Source organism: Gopherus flavomarginatus, chromosome 5 (genome assembly GCF_025201925.1).
Source record: "Gopherus flavomarginatus isolate rGopFla2 chromosome 5, rGopFla2.mat.asm, whole genome shotgun sequence".
NCBI classification, from domain to species: Eukaryota; Metazoa; Chordata; order Testudines; family Testudinidae; genus Gopherus; species Gopherus flavomarginatus.
Window position 1 is genome coordinate 129,058,488 of NC_066621.1, and position 25,238 is coordinate 129,083,725.

At 43.6% G+C, this 25,238-nt stretch overlaps 1 protein-coding gene across 7 annotated transcripts in view; it reads right to left on the reverse strand.

Moving 5' to 3' along the window:
- The window catches only part of RPS6KA5 (ribosomal protein S6 kinase A5), a 669,794-nt gene that overhangs the window by 549,938 nt on the left and 94,618 nt on the right, over positions 1–25,238 (reverse strand). For all 7 annotated transcript variants that reach the window (XR_007774432.1, XM_050953246.1, XM_050953247.1 and 4 more), the window contains 2 exons: positions 21,955–22,058; positions 13,491–13,641 (listed from right to left, as the gene is read on the reverse strand). Coding sequence is in view for 6 of the 7 variants with exons in the window: in XM_050953246.1 (XP_050809203.1) it covers positions 13,491–13,641; positions 21,955–22,058 (255 nt within the window). In the remaining variant the exon portion in view is untranslated. The remainder of the gene's footprint in view (positions 1–13,490; positions 13,642–21,954; positions 22,059–25,238) is intronic.

Genomic DNA, 25,238 nt, shown 5'->3' on the forward strand with positions numbered 1-25,238 from the left:
CCACTTCAGTATCTTGTGACAGTGAGGAGGCAGCAGGGGGAGGACTTTGGATCCTTTCAGGGGTTTTCCCTTGCCAGTCCAGGTCTGTTGCAGGACTTATCCCCCCAGATCTGGCTGGATAGTTTCCTTCTCATCCTTAGACTCTCTCCACAAAAGCTCAGGAATTCCAATTGAGCTCTTCTGCATTGGAGTCCTGGTTCCTTGTGGGAGGATGGGGACCAGACCTAGTTGTGTTTTTCTGAGCCCCAGCTAGGTAGGAACAGATAAGGCATAATTCACTCTCTGTAGACCCTGTAAATGCTGCCTCACTTAGGGAACACTGCTTATATTTAAGCTAGGTATTTGCAGGAGAGCTCTACTATGCCTGAGTGAGGGTAGAGGAGTCCAGCAGGGAGCTACTGCAGCTGCAGATCGAGATGGTTGAAACTACGATGTTGCTATTTACCCAATTCAAATGATGAGGAGAATGATTATAAATTGCAACTGCATGAAAATGAATAAAACGAAAGGTTTGAAAACAAAAATGATTGTGAAAAGCAGAACCGCCAACTTGTTCTACTGCTGGATGCAGAAAATCTGGTGGCTTGATGCGCTGCAGGATGGAGTTAGTCATAGAGGCTCCAGCAACAACCATGGACTGCCTCCAAATTCCAGAGAGGGAGGGAAATAGCCCATTAGTAATGAATGAGGATAGAAGCTGTGAAACAGAAAAAAAAAATCAACTTTGCGCACTCACACTATATTCTGAACAGGATTTGTTCACAATAAATAATAAAGATAATAAAATACACAGATAAGGAATGCTATAGAATGAAACCACACATAATTTACTATGTTCCTATAATATGTGCAAAGCAATGATAGTAGGACAATGACTTTCAAAGTTTCAGTTTGGACAGATTGGGGAGGATAAGAGACCAGGCAACAGAAACGCATAGTAACTAACACTGGAGATGAGCAGCATATAGATAAAGACTTTAACGGTGAGAATAGTGAAAAAAGAGCAGATTTGAGGTATATGAAAAAGACAATCAATACACTTTTACAAGATACTAGATATGTGGGTGCAAATGCAGCAGAAAAGGAAATAATAGTCAAAGATTACACCAGGGTAACTTGTGCCTTCTGAAAAGGTGGTTCTGTGGATGATTACCCACCAAAATCTATAATGAGACTCACCATAATCATTTCAGTGAATAGCCAATAAATAGCAACAACTTTAGTTCATTCACAACATTCTGCTTTGAATTAATGATTAAACATTACTGGATGTATAATTTGTGTTTTATACATGATCTGTTTCCCCCCTTCTCTCCTGGTCAAAATAATTTCTGACAAAACTTCCTAACCACTGCTCTTCTTCACCACACTTGTTGAGCTCCATGTCTTATGGAGAGTTATGACACTGTGATCTCCATGAGGGACTCAGCAACACAGGATTTGCTTTCATTTGTGCAACATCACAAATACCAAGACCCTTACAAGTGACTTAGCAAACCTCACCCTAGATCAGTGGTTTTCAAATTCTGGGTTGTGGAATATAAGGCACTGGATTGTTGTGGCTCTGGTCAGCACTGCCAAATGGGCCATTAAAGTCCCGTTGGCGGTGCTGCCCCTCTAAGACAAGCTAGTCCCTACCTATTCTGACACAATGCTGCACCCTGGAAGTGGACAGTTGGGGCTACTAGGTGATACTATAATACAAATTAAATAACACATTAAATTAATAAACAAACAAACAGTGGCAACAAAACAAGCTGTTTTGCAGGGGATAGGAGCTCTGTAAGTCTGGATCCCCAAGACAGGGAATTTTATGTGAGGTTCTTGAGTAACAGTCCATTCAACCAAGGCGCAGCATTAACAGACATTAAAAGGAGCTGTGCTCAGACCTCAGCTGAAAGTATGTATCTGCATACTACAAGCCTTTGGGGTAAGGAAGAAGCAGCAGAAGCATAAGGAATACCCTGCAACATCCCTCTCCAAATTAAGGAAAGAAATGAGAATTTTAGAAGTAATTTTTCTGACAATTTTTGGCACTTCTGTCTAAGTAGTGCTGTACTAATACAGTATGAGTCTTAATGCACCTCTTTGAAACAGGGCTAAACTAAGTACATTAACTATTAATATGCATCAGCAGGGCCCATATGGACAGTTAGTCTGTGGCAGGCTAGAGTCACAAATTCATACCCCATAAGAACATAAGGATAGTCCATACTGGGGCAGACCAATGGTCCATCTAGCCCAGTATTCTGTCTTCTGACAGTTACAGGTGATTCAGAGGGAACGAACAGAACAGGATAATCATTAAGTGATCCTTCCCTGTAATCCAGTCTCAGCTTCCAGCTGTTGGGATTTAGGGACACCTAGAACGCAGGGTTGCATCCCAGACCATCTTGGTTATAGCCATTGATAGACCTATCCTCCATAATCCTCCAGTTGCATCTACCAGTCTAATACCAGGTTTTTCTTGGGAAGGGAGATCATCTTGTTATGCTATCTCTTGTGTACACTTATTTCAACCACTTCTGGAGCGAACAAAGGTGAAATCTGGCATGCTGTGACATGTACATACACACTGACATGTGCCTAAGCAGCTATGGATAGTTTTCATTGGTTGTAATAGTGTTTGCACATGAAGCTGCCATATGGTGTCTGTCATTAGAATCTGTTGCAGAATGTATGCCTTCAACAATTTAGTATCTAACATTGCTCCTATGAAATTCGATGCTTTATGCTGGAGTCAGTGTGGATTTGTCTTTGCCGACCTTCAGGTCCACACAGATGAAGAGGTTTGAGGTCTTGACTAGACACTTTGACTTGCTATGGAGAAGAGCTTCATATCAGCCATTTGTCTACGTACAGATAAACCTGGACTCCTTGTCTTCTTAGGTGTGCTGCCACTACCGTGAGGAACTTGGTAATATCCTTGAGATAGTGAAAAGACCAAAAGGTAGGACTACTGTACAGATAGTGAGATGCCTCCAGGGTGGATTAAAAAAATATGGTTTTTTGGAAGAAAAAAAAAGATGTTTTAAAATTTAAATCTTACTTTTTATTTTGTTATTTAAGCTACTTTTTTTTCTTTTTAAAAATAAACCTGTTTAAAATGAAATCTGAATGTATAAGAACATATGTTAAGGCCAAAAGTTAAAATTTCTTAAAACATTTAAATAAAAAAAATAAATCTGCTGAACGCACAGCCCTCTATCAAAGTGTTTGAGTTAAAGATTGCTTTTCTATAAAAAGAAAGGTATTTTCCCCCTATTCTTATTTTTGAGGTCAAGCTTTATAAAAATATGACCCATCAGGTCAGCCTAAGTAATTTTCTCATTTTCAAGAGACTTAGGTGAAACTAGGAACTTACCGCTCCTGTCACTTTCACCTAGGCATATTTGAAGATATTTTCAGGGTGACCTGAATAATCAGTTTAATTTATTGACTACAGTTAATCCCTGTTTAATAAATCATTTAGTTGCAAATGTGAAATAAATTTTGGATACATAAACATCTCTTATCAAATATTTAAGATTGTTTTGTTTAATGAAAAAAATTCTGTCCTGTTTTGTGTTTAATTAAATTCCACTTACCATCCTAATGCAGTTTGACACAAATCATAAGCAAAAAGTTAATTCAATAAGCAATATATCATTCACAATTTTCTAATATATTAAAATGTACAATTAATAAGAATCTGAAAATATTAAGCTATACAATTCCTTAAATAACTGTATATCATTATAGTGTACTTTCCTAGACAGAAAAAAGATGCATCAAACCTAGTGTAAAGGTTCTATTTAGTTGTAAATCAATGTATTTTAATGGCCATATCAACTAATTAGAATGCACCTTTCTTTAGGAAATAAAAAGAATAAATGAAAAATTTGATTAAAATAGGTTATTTAAATCAAGGCTTTCTACTTAGTGATTTAAATCAATCTGGATTTAAATCAATCCATCCTGGGTGTCCCTACTGATAACTGTAGAAATTTTCTGTGTGCTAGGAGTATTGAGCTGTGGAAGAAGGCATCATGCAGTCGAAGAGCCATGAACAAGTCCATGGGATCCAGTGAGGGGATGATAGAGACTAGGTGACCATCCTGAACTTGAAATGACAAATGAAGGCACTGAGATGTCGAAGGTCTAGAATGGGTCTCCACCCACATCTCTTCATTGTGATCAAGTAATAGTGGGAGTAGAAGCCTTCCCTCTGAATCCTAGAGGTGTGACACTGGCAGACCAGGTACCAGCTCATGCCAAGGCCCCTAGGGCTCAACTGTACACTGACACTATATAGCTGCAAAAACAACAAGGAGTCCGGTGGCACCTTAAAGACTAACAGATTTATTTGGGCATAAACTTTCATGGGTAAAAAACCTCACTTCTTCAGATGTTACCCCCTGATATGATATAGCTGGAAACCAGTCTGGCTCACCCTGTGCGTTAGTCTTGTTAAAATAGGTATTAGATTTATAAAAATGTGTTTAGTGTTTAGACTTTATGAAATGCTTGTGAGTTGCTGCATGCACTAATCCAACAGCCCATGTTATAAAAGTAGTATCAAACGTTTGCTCTGAAACTCTAAACCTCCCCAGTAAAGAGAGATGCATTACCAAGTGTGAAATACTAGTTCTCCACAAGAGGTATCTGTGACGGGTTCAGTCACAGAAACTCCCTCAAGACTGTCACTAGATGTGCTGGGATATCACTGAGAGCCAACCCCACTGCCAAAGAAGGCTTCCCTCCACTCCTGTCTTGCTCAGTTAGACACTCCAGTCAGCTACAGCACAGACCAAGAGGTTGGGCCATGCCCCCCTGCAGTGCACAGAAACTAACATTCACTTAGCCCAAGGGTTTCTCAGTTAACAGGGACTTTCCCAGGACCCAGGATTGAGTCTTTCTCGGAGCCTAAACCCCAAATGAATCCATTTTACTCTGTATAAAGCTTATACAGGGTAAACTCATAAATTGTCTGCCCTCTATAACACTGATAGAGAGATATGCACAGCTGTTTGGTCCTCCAGGTATTAATTGCTTACTCTGGGTTAATTAATAGGCAAAAGTGATTTTATTAAATATAAAAAGTAGTATTTAAGTGGTTCCAAGTAATGACAGACAGAAGAAAGTAAGTTACCAAGCAAAATAAAACAAAACATGCAAGTCTGAGCCTAATACAATACGAAACTGAATATAGGTAAATCTCATCCTCAGAGAAACCCCTTTGTTCTTCTGTGCAACGTCACAGCAACAAGATGGGATTTGTAGCCACCTGGGCAAGTCACATGTCCATATATGATTCAGCTTTTTGCAGGCCGATGCCATTGTTTACTTGTTAGTTTAAACGTTCCCAGGAAAGCTCAGATGTGGATTGGCATCTCCCAAAGATAACTGTCAGTTAAGTGTTTCTTGACTGGGCACTTACTGAGAATAGTCCTTTCTCAAGAAGCTGACCAAATGCTTCACTGATGCTACTTAGAATCAAATACATTGAGATACAAATACATAGCCAATATTTATAACTTCAAATACAAAAATGATACACACATATAGATAGCATAACCTTCACCAGAAAATTACAGCCTTTCCATAGATATATAAATCTATCTCCTAGAACTGGAAAGGTCATTGAGTCCAGCCCCTTGCCTTCACTAGCAGGACCAAGTACTGATTTTTGCCCCAGATCCCTAAGTGGTCCCCTCAAGGACTGAACTGACAACCCTGGGTTTAGCAGGCCAATGCTCAAACCACTGAGCTATCCCTCACCCACCCTTACTTGACCTCCTTTGTACAAGATTTGGTGCAACTATAAGACCTTGGTTGCCACAATGATCTATATGGTCACAGTTCATGTCAATAACGTCACAGTGTCATCTCCTGCCCAACAAAAGAAGGACCACAGACATCATTGTGGAACATCAGTGGACAAAATATTTTGTTGATTGCTTTCCCCACACCCAAGAAGAAGAGATGTTCACAAGCACTCATCCCATCAGCTTGAACTCTGAGGGAATTAAAATTCCTTGTCAAGAAGAAATTGTTATGTCAATGCTGCTTGAACTCTGAAGGGCAAAGATTTCTAAGCTTAAGTAAGAATTCCCTAGTGCTTGGCCTGGGTTAGCCCTAAAGGACATATAGAGCTTGATTATTATCAAAGTCTCTATTACCTTTTGGAACTTAAGACTGTAACTCATTTGTGTGTATATATTTACCTTTAATCTTGTAAATAATACATCTGTAGTTAATTTACTATAGGACTGGCTACAAGCATTGTCTTAGGTAAAAGATCTAAGGTATAATTGATCGGGGGTAAGTGACTGGTCTTCTGGCAGTGAGAGTAATCTGAATATTGCTGTGATCTTTGGTGTAAGGAACTATCTATTACAAAGGCAAGCTTGCCAGGGTGGTAACACAGACTGGAGTACCCAAAGGGACTGTCTGTGACTCCATATTAAGGCTGTTATAGTGCTTGAGGAATTCACACTTGATACCTGGTTGGTGAAATCTAAGTTTAGAATTCAAACTGGTTAGGGCTTGTGCCCTGCTTCTTTGCATTCTGCCCTGAGGTTGGTAGTCATGCTCATGAGCCACTCCAGACAGCATAATAAACCACCTCTACTGCTCTCAAATGCAATAGGAAGTTGATTCCTTCTTGTATTTGTGACTCATGAGCTGGGTCCCTGAAGACGGACTGGGAGGGAGGAGAGGAGGTTGGAACAGTTTGAAATTAGATGGGATACTCCTTGTTTATGATCTCAAGGAGCCACTGGTCCACAGTAATCCCAGACCAAGCTTCTTTGAAATAACAGAGGCAGCTGCCTAACAGAAAAGTAGGGGATGGATTCAAAGATGATCCAGCTGAGCTCTCGATTGTCCCATCAAAACCGTTTGCGGGGCACTGGCTCCTGCTGCAAGGTTATCAAGGAGGTAGTTGAAAAATGCCATTGATGGAAATGTTGGAGCTTCCTCAGTGGTTCTGAGGGATGTTGTTGGAACTGCTGCTGGGGCCTGTATCTGAATGAAGACTGAGGCTGCTGTGGTGCTCCTTACGCTTAGGAGCTGGAACATACAGCCCCAGTGAATGGAGGTTGCTCTCCAATTTGTTAGAAGGGCACAGAGCTTCTTCCATGCTGCTGTTGAAGAGGTCATTTCCTGGAAATGGCAAGTCCTCTCTGGTCATTTGGACCTCGCAAGGGATGCTGCAGCTAGGGGGAACCACTTCATTGCCAGAACCATTCTAGTGGCAGTTTCTGACACATCCAAGGCTGTCTGGAGAATTGTCCTTTTGTTATGTTGGATCTTAGTTCCTCTTAATATCCACTGGGGAGCCTGCTCGTGGCAAAAAAAAGTCATACTTTGCTGTGAGCACCTGATAGCTAGTAACTCTGAGATGAAGATTCTCAGAGCAGTACACCTTCTGTCCCACAAGGTCCAGCTTCTTTCGATTCCTTTCTCAGGGTGGGGGAGACCCTAGTTTGTCATTATGGCCTCCCATGCAGCTTGCAGGAATCCAGGATGCGGTGCTGGAAAGACATACTCTAAGGCCTGGTCTACACTACGCCTTTAAACCGATTTTAGCAGCGTTAAACCAATTTAACACCGCACCCGTCCACACAACGAGGCCCTTTATATCGATATAAAGGGCTCTTTAAACCGGTTTCTGTACTCCTCCCCGATGAGAGGAGTAGCGCTGAAATCGGTATTACCATATTTGATTAGGGTTAGTGTGGCCGCAAATCGACGGTATTGGCCTCCGGGCGGTATCCCACAGTGCATCACTGTGACTGCTCTGGACAGCAATCTGAACTCGGATGCAGTGGCCAGGTAGACAGGAAAAGCCCCGCGAACTTTTGAATTTCATTTCCTGTTTGCCCAGCGTGGAGCTCTGATCAGCACGGGTGGCGATGCAGTCCCAAATCCAAAAAGAGCTCCAGCATGGACCATGCGGGAGAGACTGGATCTGACTGCTGTATGGGGAGACAAATCTGTTCTATCAGAGCTCTGTTACAGAAGACGAAATGCCAAAGCGTTTGAAAAAAACCTCCAGGCTATGATACAGAGTCCACAGCCCAGTGCTGCATGACAAGCGTAACGGAAAGCCAAAGAATCAAATGGAGGGAGGGAGGGGATACTGAGGACTCCAGCTATCCCACAGTCCACAGCAGTCTCCGAAAAGTATTTGCATTCTTGGCTGAGCTCCCAATGCCCGCAGGGTCAAACACATTGTCCGGGGTGGTTCAGAGTATAGCTCGTTAATTTACCCCCTTCCCCCCCCGTGAACGAAAAGGGAAAGAAATAGTTTCTTGATATTTTTCAATGTCACCCTATGTCTACTGAATGCTGGTGGTAGATGCGATGCTGCAGTAGTGAAGAGCAGTATCCGCTCTTCTCCCCTCCTCGGTGGCAGATGGTACAATATGACTGCTATCCGTCGTCACCATCAGCCCGTGAGTGCTCCTGGCTGGCCTCAGGTAAGGTCAGCCGAGGGTGCCTGGGTAAAAATAGGAATGACTCCCGGTCATTCCCAGTAGATGGCACAGAACGGCTGGTAACCGTCCTCATCACAGGAACTGGGGGCTGAGCTCCATCAGCCCCCTCCCTTTCATGTGTAAAGAAAAGATTCTGTACTGCCTGGACTATCATAGCAATGGGATGCTGGGCTCCTCTCCCCCGCACCATTTAATGTCGGACTATCATAGCAGCTGGAGGCTGCCTCCCCCTCATTTTATCTCACTAACAAGTCAGTGTTTCTTGTTTCTGCATTCTTTATTACTTCATCACACAAATGGGGGGGACACTGCAACGGTAGCCCAGGAGGGTTGGGGGAGCAGGGAAGCAACGGGTGGGGTTGTTGCAGGGGCACCCCCTAGAATGGGATGTAGCTCATCATTTCTGCGGGATCTGACATGGAGTGGCTGTGCTCTCTGGTTCTCTGGTACATTGGTTCTCTAGTACACTTGCACCATATTCTAGGCGGGACTGACTATTTTTAGATACCATAAAGGAGGGATTGACTCGGGGAGTCATCCTCATTTTTGTCTTTGCGCCCCCAGCCAACCTCAAGCAGGGGCACCCATGACAGCAGCAGACGGTACAGAATGACTGATAACCGTCATCTCATCGCCAATTTACAATGGCACAGCAGACAGTTCAGAACAACTGGTAACCATCTCTGCTACCTTGCAAAGGCAAATGAATGCTGCTGTGTAGCACTGCAGTATCGCATCTGTTAGCAACATCCAGTAGACATACGGTGACAGTAAAAAAAAGCTGAACGGGCTCCATGGTTGCTGTGCTATGGCATCTGCCAGGGCAATCCAGGGAAAAAGGGCGCAAAATAATTGTCTGCTGTTGTTTTCCTGGAGGAAGGAATGAGTGACAACATTTACCCAGAATCACCCGCGACACTGTTTTTGCACCATCATGCATTGGGGTCTCAACTCAGAATTCCAATGGATGGGGGAGACTGCGGGAACTATGGGAAAGCTACGGGATAGCTACCCACAGCGCAACGCTCCAGAAATCGATGCTAGCTTCGGACCATGGACGCATACCACCGAATTAATGTGCTTAGTGTAGCCGCATGCACTCGACTTTATACAATCTGTTTTACAAAACCAGTTTATGTAAAATCGGAATAATCCCATAGTGTAGACATACCCTTAATCTCTTCACCAGAACCTGACCATTTGGAGGCAGTGGGCATTGATGCAAGTGTGTACCATATAACTTAAGCTCATTCATCAGTAGGGCCATTCTACCAATTGAGAGGGCAGAAGAATGTTTAATAGTTTGTGCTGCTTCTCTTACATGATCTCGAGCAAAATATTGAGAGTATCCACTAGCCTCCTCAGCAAATCCTGTGAAACATTCAACTTGTTCAGTGTGTGTATGGATAGTAGATCAGTCGCTTTGTCTGGGGATAAGGAGGAGGGATAGCCAGTGGCTGCTGGTGGTCATCCCCACTGAGCACTTTTTCCTCTTCTACTAAGGGTTGTTGAGACATTGGTGCCAACTGCAGCAGTAGTTTGAGCAAGGCCGACTTTGGTTTAGAGATAGGTGAGGTGGCCATTTTCCTGATGCAGAGGTTTACGCCCAAGTGGCCCAGTCGGTCCTGGGTTGGTGGGGTACTGATGAAGAAGTAGGCACGTGGATGGACACCAGTTTGGTGGTTCTCTAGAGGAGCCTGGTGACATGTGATTGCCTCTTATGGACTCCTCCCTGGACTGACTGTCCATGTACCATTGGGCCATCTTTGGAGGAGTTGGTTGTATTCTGGTAAGGATGGTCTGCTGAAATCACCTCAGAAAGATGAAAAGGCAAAGTCTTCTTCAATGGATGAGGAATAGCCCTCCAAGAGAGTCCTGTCTGGTTAGGTCTATGGCTGGTTTTGACAGACTGTGAGATGAACCTGGCCTCTGTGAGTCTGTCTAAGATCAGGGACCCTGCTACTAGTCTCGCCACTAAGTTTGTCGGTACTAAGAATTACATCAGTGCTAATAAGCCCAAGTGTGCTGGTAAAGAACACTCTGCTGATGATTTCTTCAGCATTGTGATGCTTGGTATTAGGCCTGCCAACAGAAATTCCGGGCCCTAGGGTCAGGGCCATCCCTGGGGGAGCGAGGCCTGGGGTGAAAGTGATGAATCTGTCACTTCCGGGACTGCTCGCGCTGGCCAATCGCACTGGCCTGCAGGACTCGGAGCAGGCACACATGTGTGCACCTAGGAGCCCTAAGTCCCTCATAAGCAATTTAAAAGGGCCCAGGTCTCGCGGTAGCAGCCAGGGCCCCCTGGGTTCTTTTAAATCACCTGGGTCCCTGGGCAATTGCCTCTTTTGCCCCCCAATTCCCCCCAATGTCAATGGGCCTACTTGGTATTAACAAGTTTGGCATCAGTTTCCTTGGTGACAGGTTGTCTAGTACTGGTGTGCAGTGCCAGTGCAGGGTCAGCTGTTTGAACGATACTGGGGAAAATGCAATGCTTATTCTGGGAAGCGACCATTTGTGCAGTTTTTGCCTTCACATTTAGGCAAGGTTCACTCTTAAGGCTCTGATGAGTTGAAACCTAATAAGAGGACTTCTTCCTCTTAGATGAGGAGGGAGATCAGCACCTTCCCTGGTCTCTAGCATGGAGCTCCTTGTTGCCCATACTGTGTCAAAGCTGAAGCTGCTGAAAAGCAAGATTTGTAAGTGTCCTTCAAGCTCAGTGTGACATTGAGACTCACAGGGGCACTGGAGGAGTAAGACTGGCCAGGAGGATGTGGTCTGTCAGCAGGTTTGCCTAGGTCCAGCAATGCTCACGGGGCATTGGAGAACTGAGACTGGCCAGGAGGATGTGGTCTCACAGCAGGATTGCCTAGGTATGACAACATTTGCATCACGGTCTCAAGGAGATGTATCTTCTTCGGCCATATCTAGCTTTCACGGTGCAATATGAAAAAGTCTTGTACGCCAAACAGCATTCAGGCAGTTGCCTCTCAACTAAGTATGGAGGGCAGTTTGCATGAGCATAGCTGATGGGCACTGCTGTGTCATAGGAGGGGCAGATCTTGATTCCTGGATGTCAGTCTTTGGTCATTTTGGCCTCAGTGGGGATGGGAGTTTAACCCTGTACTGAGGGGGAGGGGACAGAAACCCTATCAATGTTTCTACAGGGAAGTTCTATCTAAATTCATTTTTAAAAAAAAAGAAGAATGGATGCACTGACAACTGCTCAATAGGAAGTAGAACAACCATAACTAATACATTTCTTGCAAGTTGAAGAGACATGGACACCATAGGTTTTAGTCTCACAGCCATGGGTGGCAAGAAGGGATTGAGGTCGCTAAGGCTAATCCATCCCTTATGCTCTCCTGGTGGTCTCACAGCTCTCAGGACACAGGCACAGCCCTAAAGGACACTCCTATTAAAAAAGAATGGGAACTTGTGTGCATGAAACATATGCATACCAAGAATGGAATCTGTGTACAATCGCTTGAAGAAGAAAAGAGTTGCTCAAACTTATACTTAATTTCCTTAAAAGAACATACCTACTGTTTAGGCACAAACTGTTTCCTAGAACATGAGTGAAAACAAGCCATAGAATTTTTTAAAATCTCTCTCTCCATTTCTAATAAAAAAAATTAGACAATAGTCACAATTTTATAAGTTAGATCAGAAACAAAACAACCAATGTTGTGTCTTTTCTTGCCTATGGAAACACTTAACAACTAACCTTTACACCACGTTCTGTGACAGATTCATACCTGAGGATTCTTGTATGCAAATATATTGTCAGAACTAGAGGACATGATCGCAGCTGTTAACAGAAAATTGCTCTGTTAATTCCTGCTCCATTCAATACTTGTGTAATGGAATATGCAACACTCACTGCAGAAAAATGTATCTTCAGACACGAACACCAAAGAATGAAAAACAGAAGTTGATTTCATAAAATTATTTGTCAGTGCTTATTTATTCTGTACAGTATTTAAACATCAGAGAGGTTAGTCTGGATCTGTAAAAAACGACAGAGTCCTGTGGCACCTTATAGACTAACAGATGTATTGGAGCATAAGCTTTCGTGGGTGAATACCCACTTCGTCAGACGCAACTGATGTCTGACGAAGTCGGTATTCACCCATGAAAGCTTATGCTCCAATACGTCTGTTAGTCTATAAGGTGCGACAGGACTCTTTGTCAGTATTTAAATAGGAAATTCAAAGGAATAAGAAGGAACTGAATGTTTTAAGTGACTAATATTGGATATTTGAAAGTCAAGATAGAGCTTTCAAGGAAAATTTAAATAATATTTTCCCAAACTAACTTATGCCATTAGTCCCTGATTTTCCTCAGCACTAAAATTTACCCTTATTTTAAAAGAATAGTTAATTTTAAAGGAATAACTGACATTCAAATTTGGTTTAAAATTGAAATTTTCTAAAAATAAAATTCTTGATTATGCTTAAGACTAAAAGGAACGTTTCCAAGTTTTTGGTTTTTTTTTAATGCCAATGGAAAGAGTTGTATAGCTGTTTTTACACAAGAACATTCTATTTCAGTATTTGGAACCCAAACACAAATGCACTGAAATCTGAAACTGACTATATACACAATGTATTAATCCAGTTTCCATTTTGATTATCCAAGCTAAGGAAGATGTAGAAAACAGACAGCATAAATAGTGAAAAGTAAAATGATTTTAAACAGTCTTTCATTTTTAATAATTTAAGATATTAGGAGCAAAGAAATTTGATTATTTTACAACACTGCAAGCTGTGTCCCTTTGTTTTATTTAACAATAAGATTTAAAAAACTGAAGTAAATGTATAGGTATTGATTCAATTACGCACTTCAGCATGTGCAATGCAACTATTCATACAGTTAAAGTTATGTACTTGCTACGCTATATTGCTAAATCAGGGCTCATAATAGAAAAATGGGAACTGGTTTGATTCAGATTTCCAAAGGAGGTGAAGGGAGAGAAGAATAATTTATGAAGAATTTTATTTCTTTCACCTGAAAGAAGGGATGTTGTCTGATTTCATCAGCACCACCTGGACCACAGCCCAGCCTTTTCTTGGGATCTTTCATCAAAAGACGCTGAATTACATCTTTAGCTAAAGCACTCATTTCTTGGGGATACGGAGGTTCACTTTTTAATATTCTCCTGTAGAAAAAATGTTAATTACTTAATAACATTTCATTATGGTATTAAAACAAAAGACAACTGCTGTGTATATATTGGATAGTTCTACAATAAGAAATGTACAGTTTCTTGCCACTCTTGTCACATACAGTATTCTTGTATGTGAGCTTATTGCATTTGTTCTCTGTGCAATATACTAACTTGGACAATATGACCTTCTGAGTAATTAGCTTGGGAAGAAATATGAAAGCCAATGAATGCAATAAAACTCCTCAGCTGGACTACCTGAACAAATTACTGGTGAAGACATCTTTCAAATCAAAAACTCATCTGGCCAAAGTAATAACAATGATTAAAGTTGTTTTTAAAACAAAAGAGGATGTCTGGGGAATGACAATTATAGGCTCAAATTTTTCCATGAAAGGACTACTGCACAAAAAAAAATAGTTACCTATTTTTTGTAACTTGTTCTTCGAGATGTGTTGCTCATGTCCATTCCATTCTAAGTGAGTGTGTGCCCGTGTGCACAGCTGTCAGAATTTTTTGCCTTAGTGGTATTTGTCGGGTCGGTTGTGGTGCCCTCTGGAGTGCTATGCTCATGCACTGGTATATGAGGCGCTGCCGGCCCTACATCCTCTCAGTTCCTTCTTGCCAGCAACTCCAACAGAGGTGTAGGAGAGAAGGTAATGGAATGGACATGGGCAAAATACCTCGAAGAGCAACAGTTACAAAAGGTAGGTAACCATTTTTTCTTCTTCAAGTGCTTGCTCATATCAATTCCATTCTAGGTGACTTACGAGCAGTAACCCTAGAGGTAGGATCACAGTTCACAGGCGTGCAGCTTGCAACACTGCTCTACAGAAGCCAGCACTGTTCTGGGTGTCCTGGGTGATTGCACAGTGGGACGTAAACATGTGGATGGCCAACCAGGTAGCGGCCCTGCAGATCTCTTGAATCGGCACCTGGGCCAGGAAGGTTGCCAATGAGGCTTGCGCCTTGGTTGAATGGGCAGTTACGATCACCGGCAGTGGCACTTTCACGCCTTTGTAGCAAAACCAGATGCAGACAGTCCATCTGGGGAGTTCCCCACCTCCAGAAGATCACGCTGACCACCTCCAGACAGAGTGACCACTTGCTGCAAGACAAAGTCTTGCTGAGGTGATCTGCCAACACATTCTTGGCCCTGGAGAGGTGTGAAGTCACAAGATGAATGGCACACTACACAGAGAAGTACTCCACCCCCAACCCCCCGGGGAGCTCCTTGGCAAAGGGCTGATGACAAGGCTCCGCCTTGTTTGTTGATGTAAAACATCACATTGTTGTTGTCCATCAGTATCTTTACCACCCTGCTCCTCAGATGAGCAGGGAACCCTGGCAGGCAAAGCAAACCACTCTGAGCTCTCAGACGTTTACATGGAGGGAGAGATCATCTCGCTACCAACAACCTTGCATGCTGAGATTGCCCAGATGGGCTCCGCACCCCAGCTCTGAGGCACTGGAGACCAGGATCACCGACGGGAAGGAGTACCCTTTTGGAGGAGGGCAGTGCCTTCATAGTGGAGAACAGAGTCTTGGGAAGGGTCTGGAGGGCGGCCACCAGGTGGATGGTGAGAAGGGAAAGGGAAGGAATTCGACAATGTAGCCCTGGTGGATGATGTCCAGCACCCAACAATCAGAAGGGATCCTGCCACAGTTGTGGGCAAGGAAGGCAAGACGGCCCCTGAAGATTATTTGTGGTGTGGCTGGAAGGCACAAGGAGGGTTCATGGATCACTAGGGAAGAGTCAAAAGGGTTGTTTAGACAGTCAGTGAGAGGTGGAGGAGGCGGCAGAAAAAGAATGGCGAGACCATTGGGAGTCAGGGTGGTGATGAGGTGGATCAAGTAGCCACTGGGGGTATGGCTGATAAGTGACCCATGGGCAAGGGCGGAAGGATGGGTGTTGTTGCTGGTGTGTTGGGGGGTAGAATATAAATGTCCAGGAAACGAAGGGTTACTCAGGAGTCCTTAAGAGAGTGAAGGGACTCGTCCATTTTGTCACCTCACAGGGGAGGTCCACAAGGGTTGTCTGGACCTCTAGACTGGACCCAAGAGTTGAGGCACAGTACCACGCTGGATGCCGAGGAGCAAGATGCAGTGTTCATAGCATCAACCACAGCCTGGAGGGCCATTTTGGCTACCAGTTTGCCCTCGTCTAACAGGTGTTGGATCTCTTGCTGCCTGTCTGCTGGAAGAGAGTCCTGAAAGTCTGCCAGTTTGGAATAGGACAGGAAATCGTATTCAGCAAGAACAGCCTGGTAGCTGGCATTGCAGAACTGTAACCCTGCTGAGAATAAACTTTGCAGCCTGGAAATCTAGTTTTTTGGCAGCATGGTCAGGGGGCTAGATTTGAAGTGCTGCTGACTGGCACATTCGGTGGCGGCATGGACAATCGGAGAGTTGAGTAGTGAGTGGGTAAAAAGGAAGTCAGTGCCTTTAGAGGGGACAAAGCAGCCGAGTTCTGCACTCTTTGGTGTTGGGACGCAGGATGCTGGTGTGTGCCAAACCATTTGGGCTGGTTGTAAGATGGTGTCATGTATTGGTAAGGCCGTACAAGAGGATCCGGGAGGCTGAAAGATGTCCAGGAAGTGATCCTGGCGGGGAGTCTTGAATATTCTCCAGCAGGAGACTGAGAGCAGCAGCCATGTGATGGAGCAGGGACTGGTACTGTGCGTGGTCCTCTGGTGGTGAGAGGGAAGGTGGAATAAGGGCATCATCCAGTGACAACGAAGCACCTGTAGGGACCAGTGGCTCTGATGGTGGGGCTGGGGCCAACGGTGTGGGAGCATCCAGGGGTTCGAAGGTTGCAGTAGGCAAGGAGATGAGCAGTGCAGGCAATACATACCGTGATGGTGTTAGGGGGCCCACGAGGGCCAGTGAGGTCAGGATTAGGGATCGCCATGCATCCACAGCACCCATAGGTAACGGAAACATGGGTCAGATGCAGGACCGTAGTCCAGAGGCTAAGACCAATGTCAAGGGTCTGGACTGTAGGAGCGGGCCAGGGAAAGGGCCGTGTCCAGGTCGAAAAACCAGGTCAACTCCGAAGAGAGAAGGAGGCGTCAGCGCTGGTGGGACCAATGGTGCCAGACATGGTGCGGGAGGATTGAGAAAGAGCAGAAGTGGCTCGTCCACCACCGGAGCTGGTGGAGAATGGTGGAGGACAAGAGGTTCATTGGCTGGAAACGGGAGTCTGGGGCCGGACAGAGGTCCAGCGCATGGCAAAGTGTCCACAAACAGCAACATGAGTTCTGCTGATGGTGTCAAGGGTGATAAATGGCCCGGAGTGTGCGGGACTCAGTGCAATTAACATGAGGGTCCCGGGGGAGTTGGTGGTGCTGGGAGTGAAGTAGGAGTTTCTGGGGCCAGAATGGAAGATGGAGCTGGCAGTGAGCAATAGCATTTAGAACAGTGCTCCATACACACACTCTTTGGAACTGGAGCTTCCATCACGATGTGCAACTTCTCACCCAACCTATCACATCTTGGGGAGGTAATGCTGCATTTCGAGACAGTCCTGTCAGAAAGCCGCCCTTGTGCCTATGCTTCTTGTGCCTGCAGCGGGGCTCTGGTGGGTGTGGCGGTGCTGCAGGCAATGCACGTGAGGGATCCAGTGAGGTGCTCACTGCTGGTGATGGATGCTGCTCCAATGGTTGTGTCAGAGCAGGATCAGGTTGTGCACGTGGTCGCATTGCCTCCTCCATTAGAAAATTATATAGGCAAAATTCTCGAGCTGCTTGGGTCCACAGTGGAAACAAGAAGCAGATGGAGCAGTGGAAAACTATGTGAGCATCACCCAGGTGGTAAAGGCAATAAGCGTGTTCGTTGCTCACCGAAAAGGAGTGAGAGCACGAGGAACAGTTCTTGAAGCTGGCCTGAGGGGCATAGTCCCGGTGCCAGGGAGGAGGAGAACTCCCCAGTAGAGGAATAAAGTCCAAGGGAGAACCTAGCTAACTACTATGAACCAATGGACAACTATGTCCAGTAAAAGGCAAACGCAGTACTCCTAGTTGTCAATCAAAGCAGCCTCTTAAAACCTCAGACGTGCCACATGGCCAACGCATGATGCATGTGCCGGTCAAGGGATAATATTATGAAGTTTCGGCTCCGGCACATGGCGTGCATGCGCACCCGTGTTTGGAATCCACATATGGATCATTACTCAAAGAAGAATTATGCTTCTGCCAATTCACGTCTATGCCAGCGATAACTATTTAATCTATTCACTGTTTGCAGTTGACTGAAAGTTACCTGCAGTTCAACTTTTAGTCAGTATAGATAGAGAGAAGAGGAACTGGCTCAGCAGCAGGTCTTTGAGGTCTGCATAGCCTATGTGGGTTGGTTAACAGGTCTGTGAGATTTATTATTTCTGAAGTTGATCTTGGGGCAACTGGAAAATAAGAACCTGAAAAAAATCCACCTGTGGACTTGCCAAAGGACAGTCAGTCCTTAAAGTACTTAGTTGAGATGGTCCTGAGTTTTTGGGTAAGTCTGAAAGAAGCAAAGTCTTTGGACCAATGTTTTTCAAAGTCTAGCCCAGGATATTCCCAAAACCGTTATTCTTTTCATAACAGGAGAAGTTAATAAGATGCAGCTTAGATTCTAAGTCACCTGTTCATGGTTTTAGCTGTAGAAAATGAGTCACAATGTTGCCTGCCATCATCTAGGCCAACACTTTAATCAAGTCTGTAGCCCAGTGAGCTAGCTTGCCTTTATTATATTCTACTCTGCATTACATTCAGCAGCAATACAAGGAACCTAAAGGCCTGTATCCTGTAAGACATTTATCTTCAGCAAGTTGGCATAAGGCTTGAGGCCTATGTACTTGGAACAGATAAACTTTGTACAGATACACTGCCAGTATCTGATACAAGTACATTATGTTCCTGAAAAATGCTACTTTAAGTGAAAGTGTTAAGTGAATCCAATTTCCCCATAAGAATTAATGTAAACGGGGGGATTAGGTTCCAGGGAAATTTTTTTTGCCAGACAAAAGACATTATATATACACACTGTCTAAGTTTTAAATAAATAATTTCATACTGTACACAGCAATGATGATTGTGAAAGCTTGGTTGAGGTGGTGAAGTCAGAGAGTGGAAGAGGATGGGATATTTCCTAGGGAATGCCTTACTGCTAAATGATGAACTAGCACTCAGTTGAGCCCTCAAGGATTAATACATTGTTATTAATGCAAGCTCACACTCTACAAGGCAGCACGAATGAAGGGAGGAGACACAATAGATACATAGCACTGGCTGCAAACATTCCCTGCGGAAACTGAATGTGATGATTATCTCACTGGAGTGAACCACTCCCTCCACTTTTCAAAGAGAGAAAGAAAGAGAGAGAGAGAGAGAGAGAGAGAGACTGTGTGTGTGTGTGTGTGTGTGTGTGTGTGTGTGTGTGTGTGTGTGTGTGTGTGTGTGTGTGTGTGTGTGTGTGTGTGTGTGTGTGTGACGCATTGCCCCTTTAAGTACGTTGACACCACTCTAAGTACACTGTCTTTTTAAGTATATCGGCAAGTTGAGACAGCAGCCGCTGCCAGCAAGCTCCCTCCGTCCTGAACCTCCTGGTGTCCCACACCCTGCTCTGTGGAGATGGGATACAGGAGCAGAGGGACACCCTGACATCAGCACCTCTCTTCCCCCCACACCCCCTGCACAGCAAGCAGGAGGCTCCCGGGAGCAGCTCCAAGGTAGAGGGCAGGAGCAGCACACGGCAGTGGTGGGAGGGACACTTGAACTGCCTGCTACTTGACAGCCCGCTGAGCAGATGCCTCACAGGGAACTTAGGGGAGCTGATGGGGGCTGCCAGTCCACCTTGGTTCCAAGCCCCCACCAGCTAGCTCCAACAAGCTGCTCTTCCTGCAAGCGGTGGACAAAGCAGGTGGCTGCCAAACAACATTATAATGGAGCATTGCGCAACTTTAAAAGAGCATGTTCTCTTATAGACCAGCAACAGAACAATGTTAACCGGGACGACGTTAAGTGAGGAGTTATTGTGTTGGGGTGCTAACAACAGGGTATTTAAAGGAAAGTTCTGACTACAGGTACGTGATCCAACCACAAGTGTCATGGCAATGAATTGTCATATATAACAGGTATATAAGCTACATCTGCAGATACCTAACCACAAAAGGGCAATGGTAATGAATTGATGTATATGATAGTAAGTTGAGATCACTGATATACTAACCTATAGAATTAGTAAGGTAAGGACATAAAAATAAGGATAAAGGGAAATACCCCTACTGAATATGCATCAAATATAGTGTCACTAATATTTCATATTATAAAAGTTGCATCACAGTCTATGGGCAGTAGAAGAAGGAGATGTAGTCCTTGGAATGGCCACTGGTGATGATGGCGACAGTGATGGTGATGAGGAAGATGATGGCTAACATTTCAGATTGTTCTACAAGGGATGGTGTGAGCATATGGATGTGCAAATGTGCATTCTGTAGAATCTCTATCTTACTGAGTTGGGGTGTTTATGACTGTGCTAAATGTATTAATAAATTCTATTTTTAAATATAGAAGAGTTCCCACAGTGTGAGTGTTGCAATTTTGCACATCAGGGTTCCTAACTATATAATAATTTGTATAATACTGGGTCTGATCTTGGACAAGAACCTGTCAACCCTTAAGGTAATACCTGTGGATTCTTAAGTAATCAATATAATTAATACGTACACATCTCTAGTGGCAACACATACAAATTGCTAGTTATAGCAGTGCCCACTCCACTACAGACTGCAAAAAGAAAGAGTTCTAAGTTTCTTTTTAAAAAACTCAAGATAAGCCTCATGGAGTTTCTAGGCTCTTGAAGACAACGTGAATCAACAGAAAAGACACACATGTATTTCCTGAATTTATAGCATCAAAGATCCTCTTTGTCTCACTTATGTATACTCTAACAATTATTATAGCATTGGTGTCTGGGAGCGAGGACTGTAGTTGTCGTTGTCCATTGGGAGCAAGATCAATGGGAACCAGATACTCTCTTCTTTGAGCAAAGTTTAATGAGGACTTTTAACTTGTGGGATGTAAGACCCACAAAGTCAAGAAACAAATTAGAAATGGGAAGTATCCATTTGGGTATGGATGCATTTGGGGTATCTTATCTGGGAACGGGCCTATTTTCTTCAAATTGCCTCTACAGCCTGCTCAGAGATTTAGATTTCGATACCTAGGTACCACTCCGATGTAACAATACAGATAATGCTGGGTGCTCACGCAAAGGTTTAGTTCAGGATGACTGGCCTCTTAAATCTCTTGAGTAAGGGTTTATAAGACAAGAAAAAACTGTATATTAAACAATCTGAAAGGAGATGTTCAGTTCTGTATACACTGTTTTCACTGTCTCCTCTCAGAAGTGCATCATGTTGGCAGAAAGAGACCATGTTCTTTGATTTGTGTTGTATGTTAGTTAATAAAGTACCTAACACCCATGATGTAAACTAAGAACGAGATCCCCAATTCCGCATATATGATCCACTTGGATGACCTTAAAGGGCTCATATGTTGGCAAAGCTATCCCTCTGCAAAGTATGCAGTTCATCACTGGATGACGCAAGATATGACAGGCAGCTGTTCTGTTTGCATATGGTTTCAAATGTAGATAGTCTTCCATTCTACAATTACACCTCATTTTGCATGAGTATTTTGGAAAGCTTTAATATGAAGCTAGCACTTGTGTAAAGATGATATTGCTGCAACACAAAGTTTCTATTTGTGCTGATGGAGCTCCTCTTTGCAGCAGCACTAAAAATGCTACAACTGATTGTTCTCAAAAGCTTCAATGTCTATGCACATGAGGACTTCTGAATTAGCTCAAAGATCTCTACCATGGCATTTCAAATGTGGAGTGGAGGTTGTACAGGTGGAGATTACACCCTTGCCACAGACCATCCATTGCCTCTTTCTGTTTGGAGCAAGGTTGTATGCATTTAGGTGCAATGAATACATCTTCATCTGTGCTTGGAAACCATCTACCATGCTGCAGGTGCTATTACAATTAAATATTATAAATACTAGGCAGATTCTTGTTGATGGTCTACCTGCAGAAGTTAACGAAACCAGTCTGCTTCCTGACGGCTCAGTGAGAAATGCTGAATTTCTGATAATAAGGATTTGGTAGGTGTTTAATCTAACATCTCTAATTTAACTGAACTGAAACAGAATACGTTGCATTTTTTTCCTAAATCAGGATAAAAGTCATCAAAATAATTTACAGTGTGGCACTGTAATAATTTTCTATGAGAAAACACACACACGTTATTGTTTCATAACTTACCTAGAAATCTCAGCCTGGGAATTTTTCTCTCCATCAACTGTAAAAGGTGATGCTCCAGTTAATAACTCATACATAAGAACACCAAGACTCCACCAATCAACAGCCTATAAAATAAAAATTATATACATGGTACTTCAAAAAGCATATAAAAATAAAACAAAATCCTAGGAAATAGCTAACAAAAGAGAACTATGTTGCAGTTTAACACACAAAGGCAGGGTATGGTGAAATTACAGAATTAAGATATTAGAATAATTAAGTTGAGATAGCGTAGAAAATGTTTAACTGTATTTTATATACATATATAAAAATAAAAAACATATATGCACATTTCCCTAGTTGGATTTATGAGAAAATACTAAATCATAGGTCATCTGCTCCAATCCCCTACACTGAGGCAGAACTAAATGTTATCGAGACCATCCCAACAGGTCTTTGTCTCACTTGTTCTTAATAACCTCTAATGATGAAGATTTCACAACCTTCTTAAGTAATTTGTTCCAGTGCTTAACTACTCTTACAGTTAGTAAGTTTTTCCTAATGTCTAACCTAAATCTCCCTTGCTGTAATGTAAACCCATTGCTTCTTGTCCTGTCCTTAGTGGCTATGGAGAACAATTTATCACCCTCCTCTTTAAAAAAACCTTTTACATGAAGACTATAATGTCCCCCCTCAGTCTTTTCTTCTCCAAACTAATCAAACTCATTTTTTTTCAACCTTTCCTCACAGGTCATTGTGATGGGTTGTATGCCCCGCACTGAAACAGCCAGAGTTGGGGGCGGGTCTGGATACCCCTGCCATCCACTGCAAAATGGTATTGCTAGGGTAGTGAATGGGAAGACTGCCTGAGTCACTGTGGGAATGACATAGTCAGGGCAGTGGGTATGAGGACTACCTCATGTTGCTGCTGCAGAGGGACTTACCATGGTGTGATCTGGCCGGAGGGCTGAGTCACAAAGCAGTTGTACTGTGACTCTGAGATGGAGGAGAGCTGCAATGGCAGAAGAGAAAAAAGGGAGCACTGAACAAGGCAGAGCTATCCCCAGAATCTCCAGAAGGGAGCATCACCAAGAAATCAGTATAGGACACTATGACAGCATGTTGGAGAATGTAGGCATGATGATACCTCTGGTATAAGGCGTCAGTGATAGACTGTGCATGACGAGTACCCTGAGATGAGGGGTTAGAGAGAAACTAAGGCAGACAAATCTCGACAAAGGGGAGGGTGAGGGGCCATAGCCGAGAAAGGACCTCTATGAGAAAGTAAAAATAGAGATGTCAACAGTACAGGCTTTTTATTTTGCTGAAAGAAGTCATCCTCTACCAGGGTGGATGCCAGAGTTGCTGCTTCCAGAGGGGACCTGATAAGCACCAGAAGCAGGTCCATGCCACAAAGGGACAGATACTGGAAAATCAGCAGAGACTGTGAGAGGCCAAGGTATACCTACAGGACTATTTGGTGAGGGTAGCTGATCAACAGCAGTGGTTGTATAAAATCCTAGAAGAGGGAAGTATGACAGGTCATAAGGGCCAGGAAACGGAAAGATGGTGTTATGGCTGTGATCCTTCCAAGTTAAACTGAAGAAATTAGGCTTCCTGATATTCATGGAGAGTCCAGTGATCATAATGGGGAAAGGTGGAAGCTGACTGTCTTGGTGGTTCATGTCTCTTGATATAAGCAAACATCTTTCTATGCAGAGGAGGCTTTCTTCAAAAAAGAAAAAGAGATGCTTGCAATAGTGTGACTTGATTTTCAAAAACAATTAATAGTAACAAAATTTTAGGGAACATCTCATTTCTATAAAATAAGCTAGAATAATGGCTTGCAAAAACTAGTAAGTGTTTTCCTAAGATTAAAGTTTCTATATACATTTTAACTTAGCACTCTAAAATCTGTCTTCACATCATTGACACATTCTGGGTAGTAACTTGATATGTACATTCTAATAAGGATCACACAGAAAATAGTTGAGAGACGTTGTGAGCCCGGGTTTGGGTACTTGATTTCCCAACCTCAATCCTGAGTTAGGAGATCTGGAAATAGGCGGATCCTGATAGGTGGAAATATGGACATCAGTGGAAGTTCTGTGAATCAGAACTATCTGGATCAGCAGGGTGCTAGGAGGAGGATGGTGGCTCTGTGGTGATGGATCTTCCCTCCAATTTGAGGTAGCAGGTGGATAGGAAGAAAGGCAGTATCTGAGGCTGTCTGTCCAGGAAAGCATCACCTTCAGAATAGTGATATATGTCCCCCTTAGAACAATATAAAAGGGGAAGTTTTCTGTTCGTCTGGGACACAAAGAGGTCCCATAATTGTGTAAATATCTTAGGACTGCTGTGGCTCTCCCATTCGTGGTCTGCAGAGAAACTTCTACTTAGTTTGCCTGCCAGGGAGTTGTGAAATCCCAGGATGTACACGGCTTATACCACGATGTGGCTTCTGATACACCAGTCCCAAAGTCTGACTGCTTCTAGGCAGAGGGGATGAGATCTCGCTCTTCCTTCTTTGCTTACATACACCACCGTGAGGATAATGTCCAACATTATCTGTACATGGAGTGAGCTTATGAGAGGAAAGAAGGCCGTGCATGCATCTGATGAAGTGGGTATTCACTCACGAAAGCTCATGCTCCAAAACGACTCAGCCTACAAGGTGCCACAGGATTCTTTGCTGCTTTTACAGATCCAGACTAACACGGCTACCCTTCTGATACTTGCATGCAAGGTGAACCGCCCTCAGTTCCAATAATTTACCTGCAGCCTAGTCTCTTGTGAGGTCCAGGTACCCTGAGCAGTGTGGTAGTCCACATGAGGACCTCACCCTGTAAGGGAGGTGTCTCTCAAAAATGGTGGCTCTTAGTGCGGGAGGGTTGAAAGAAATCCACACTATGACTTGAGTTTGACCACCAAGTGAGGAGTCAAGAACTCTGGTGGGAACAGTCACCGTGGAGTCAATATGGTCCCTGTTTGGCCAGTAAGTTGAGTGGAACCAGGCTTGCAGACAGCATATATGGAGTCTGGTGAACAGAGACATGTAGGGCACGTGACGCAAGAGAGATGGGTGTACCATAGTTCACGGTTTATGGGTGATGCAGGAAATCAGGTTGCTCATCACATGAAATCTGACTTGAGAGAGAAATGCTCTCACAGAAACGGCGTCCAACCGTGCTCCTATAAAGTTTGTTGTCCTCGTGGATAACAAAATGGAATTTTCTTTGTTTATACAAATGCCTAAGGTAGCAAGAAGCTGTGCAAGAGATCCTATTGCTGACATGATTTCCTGA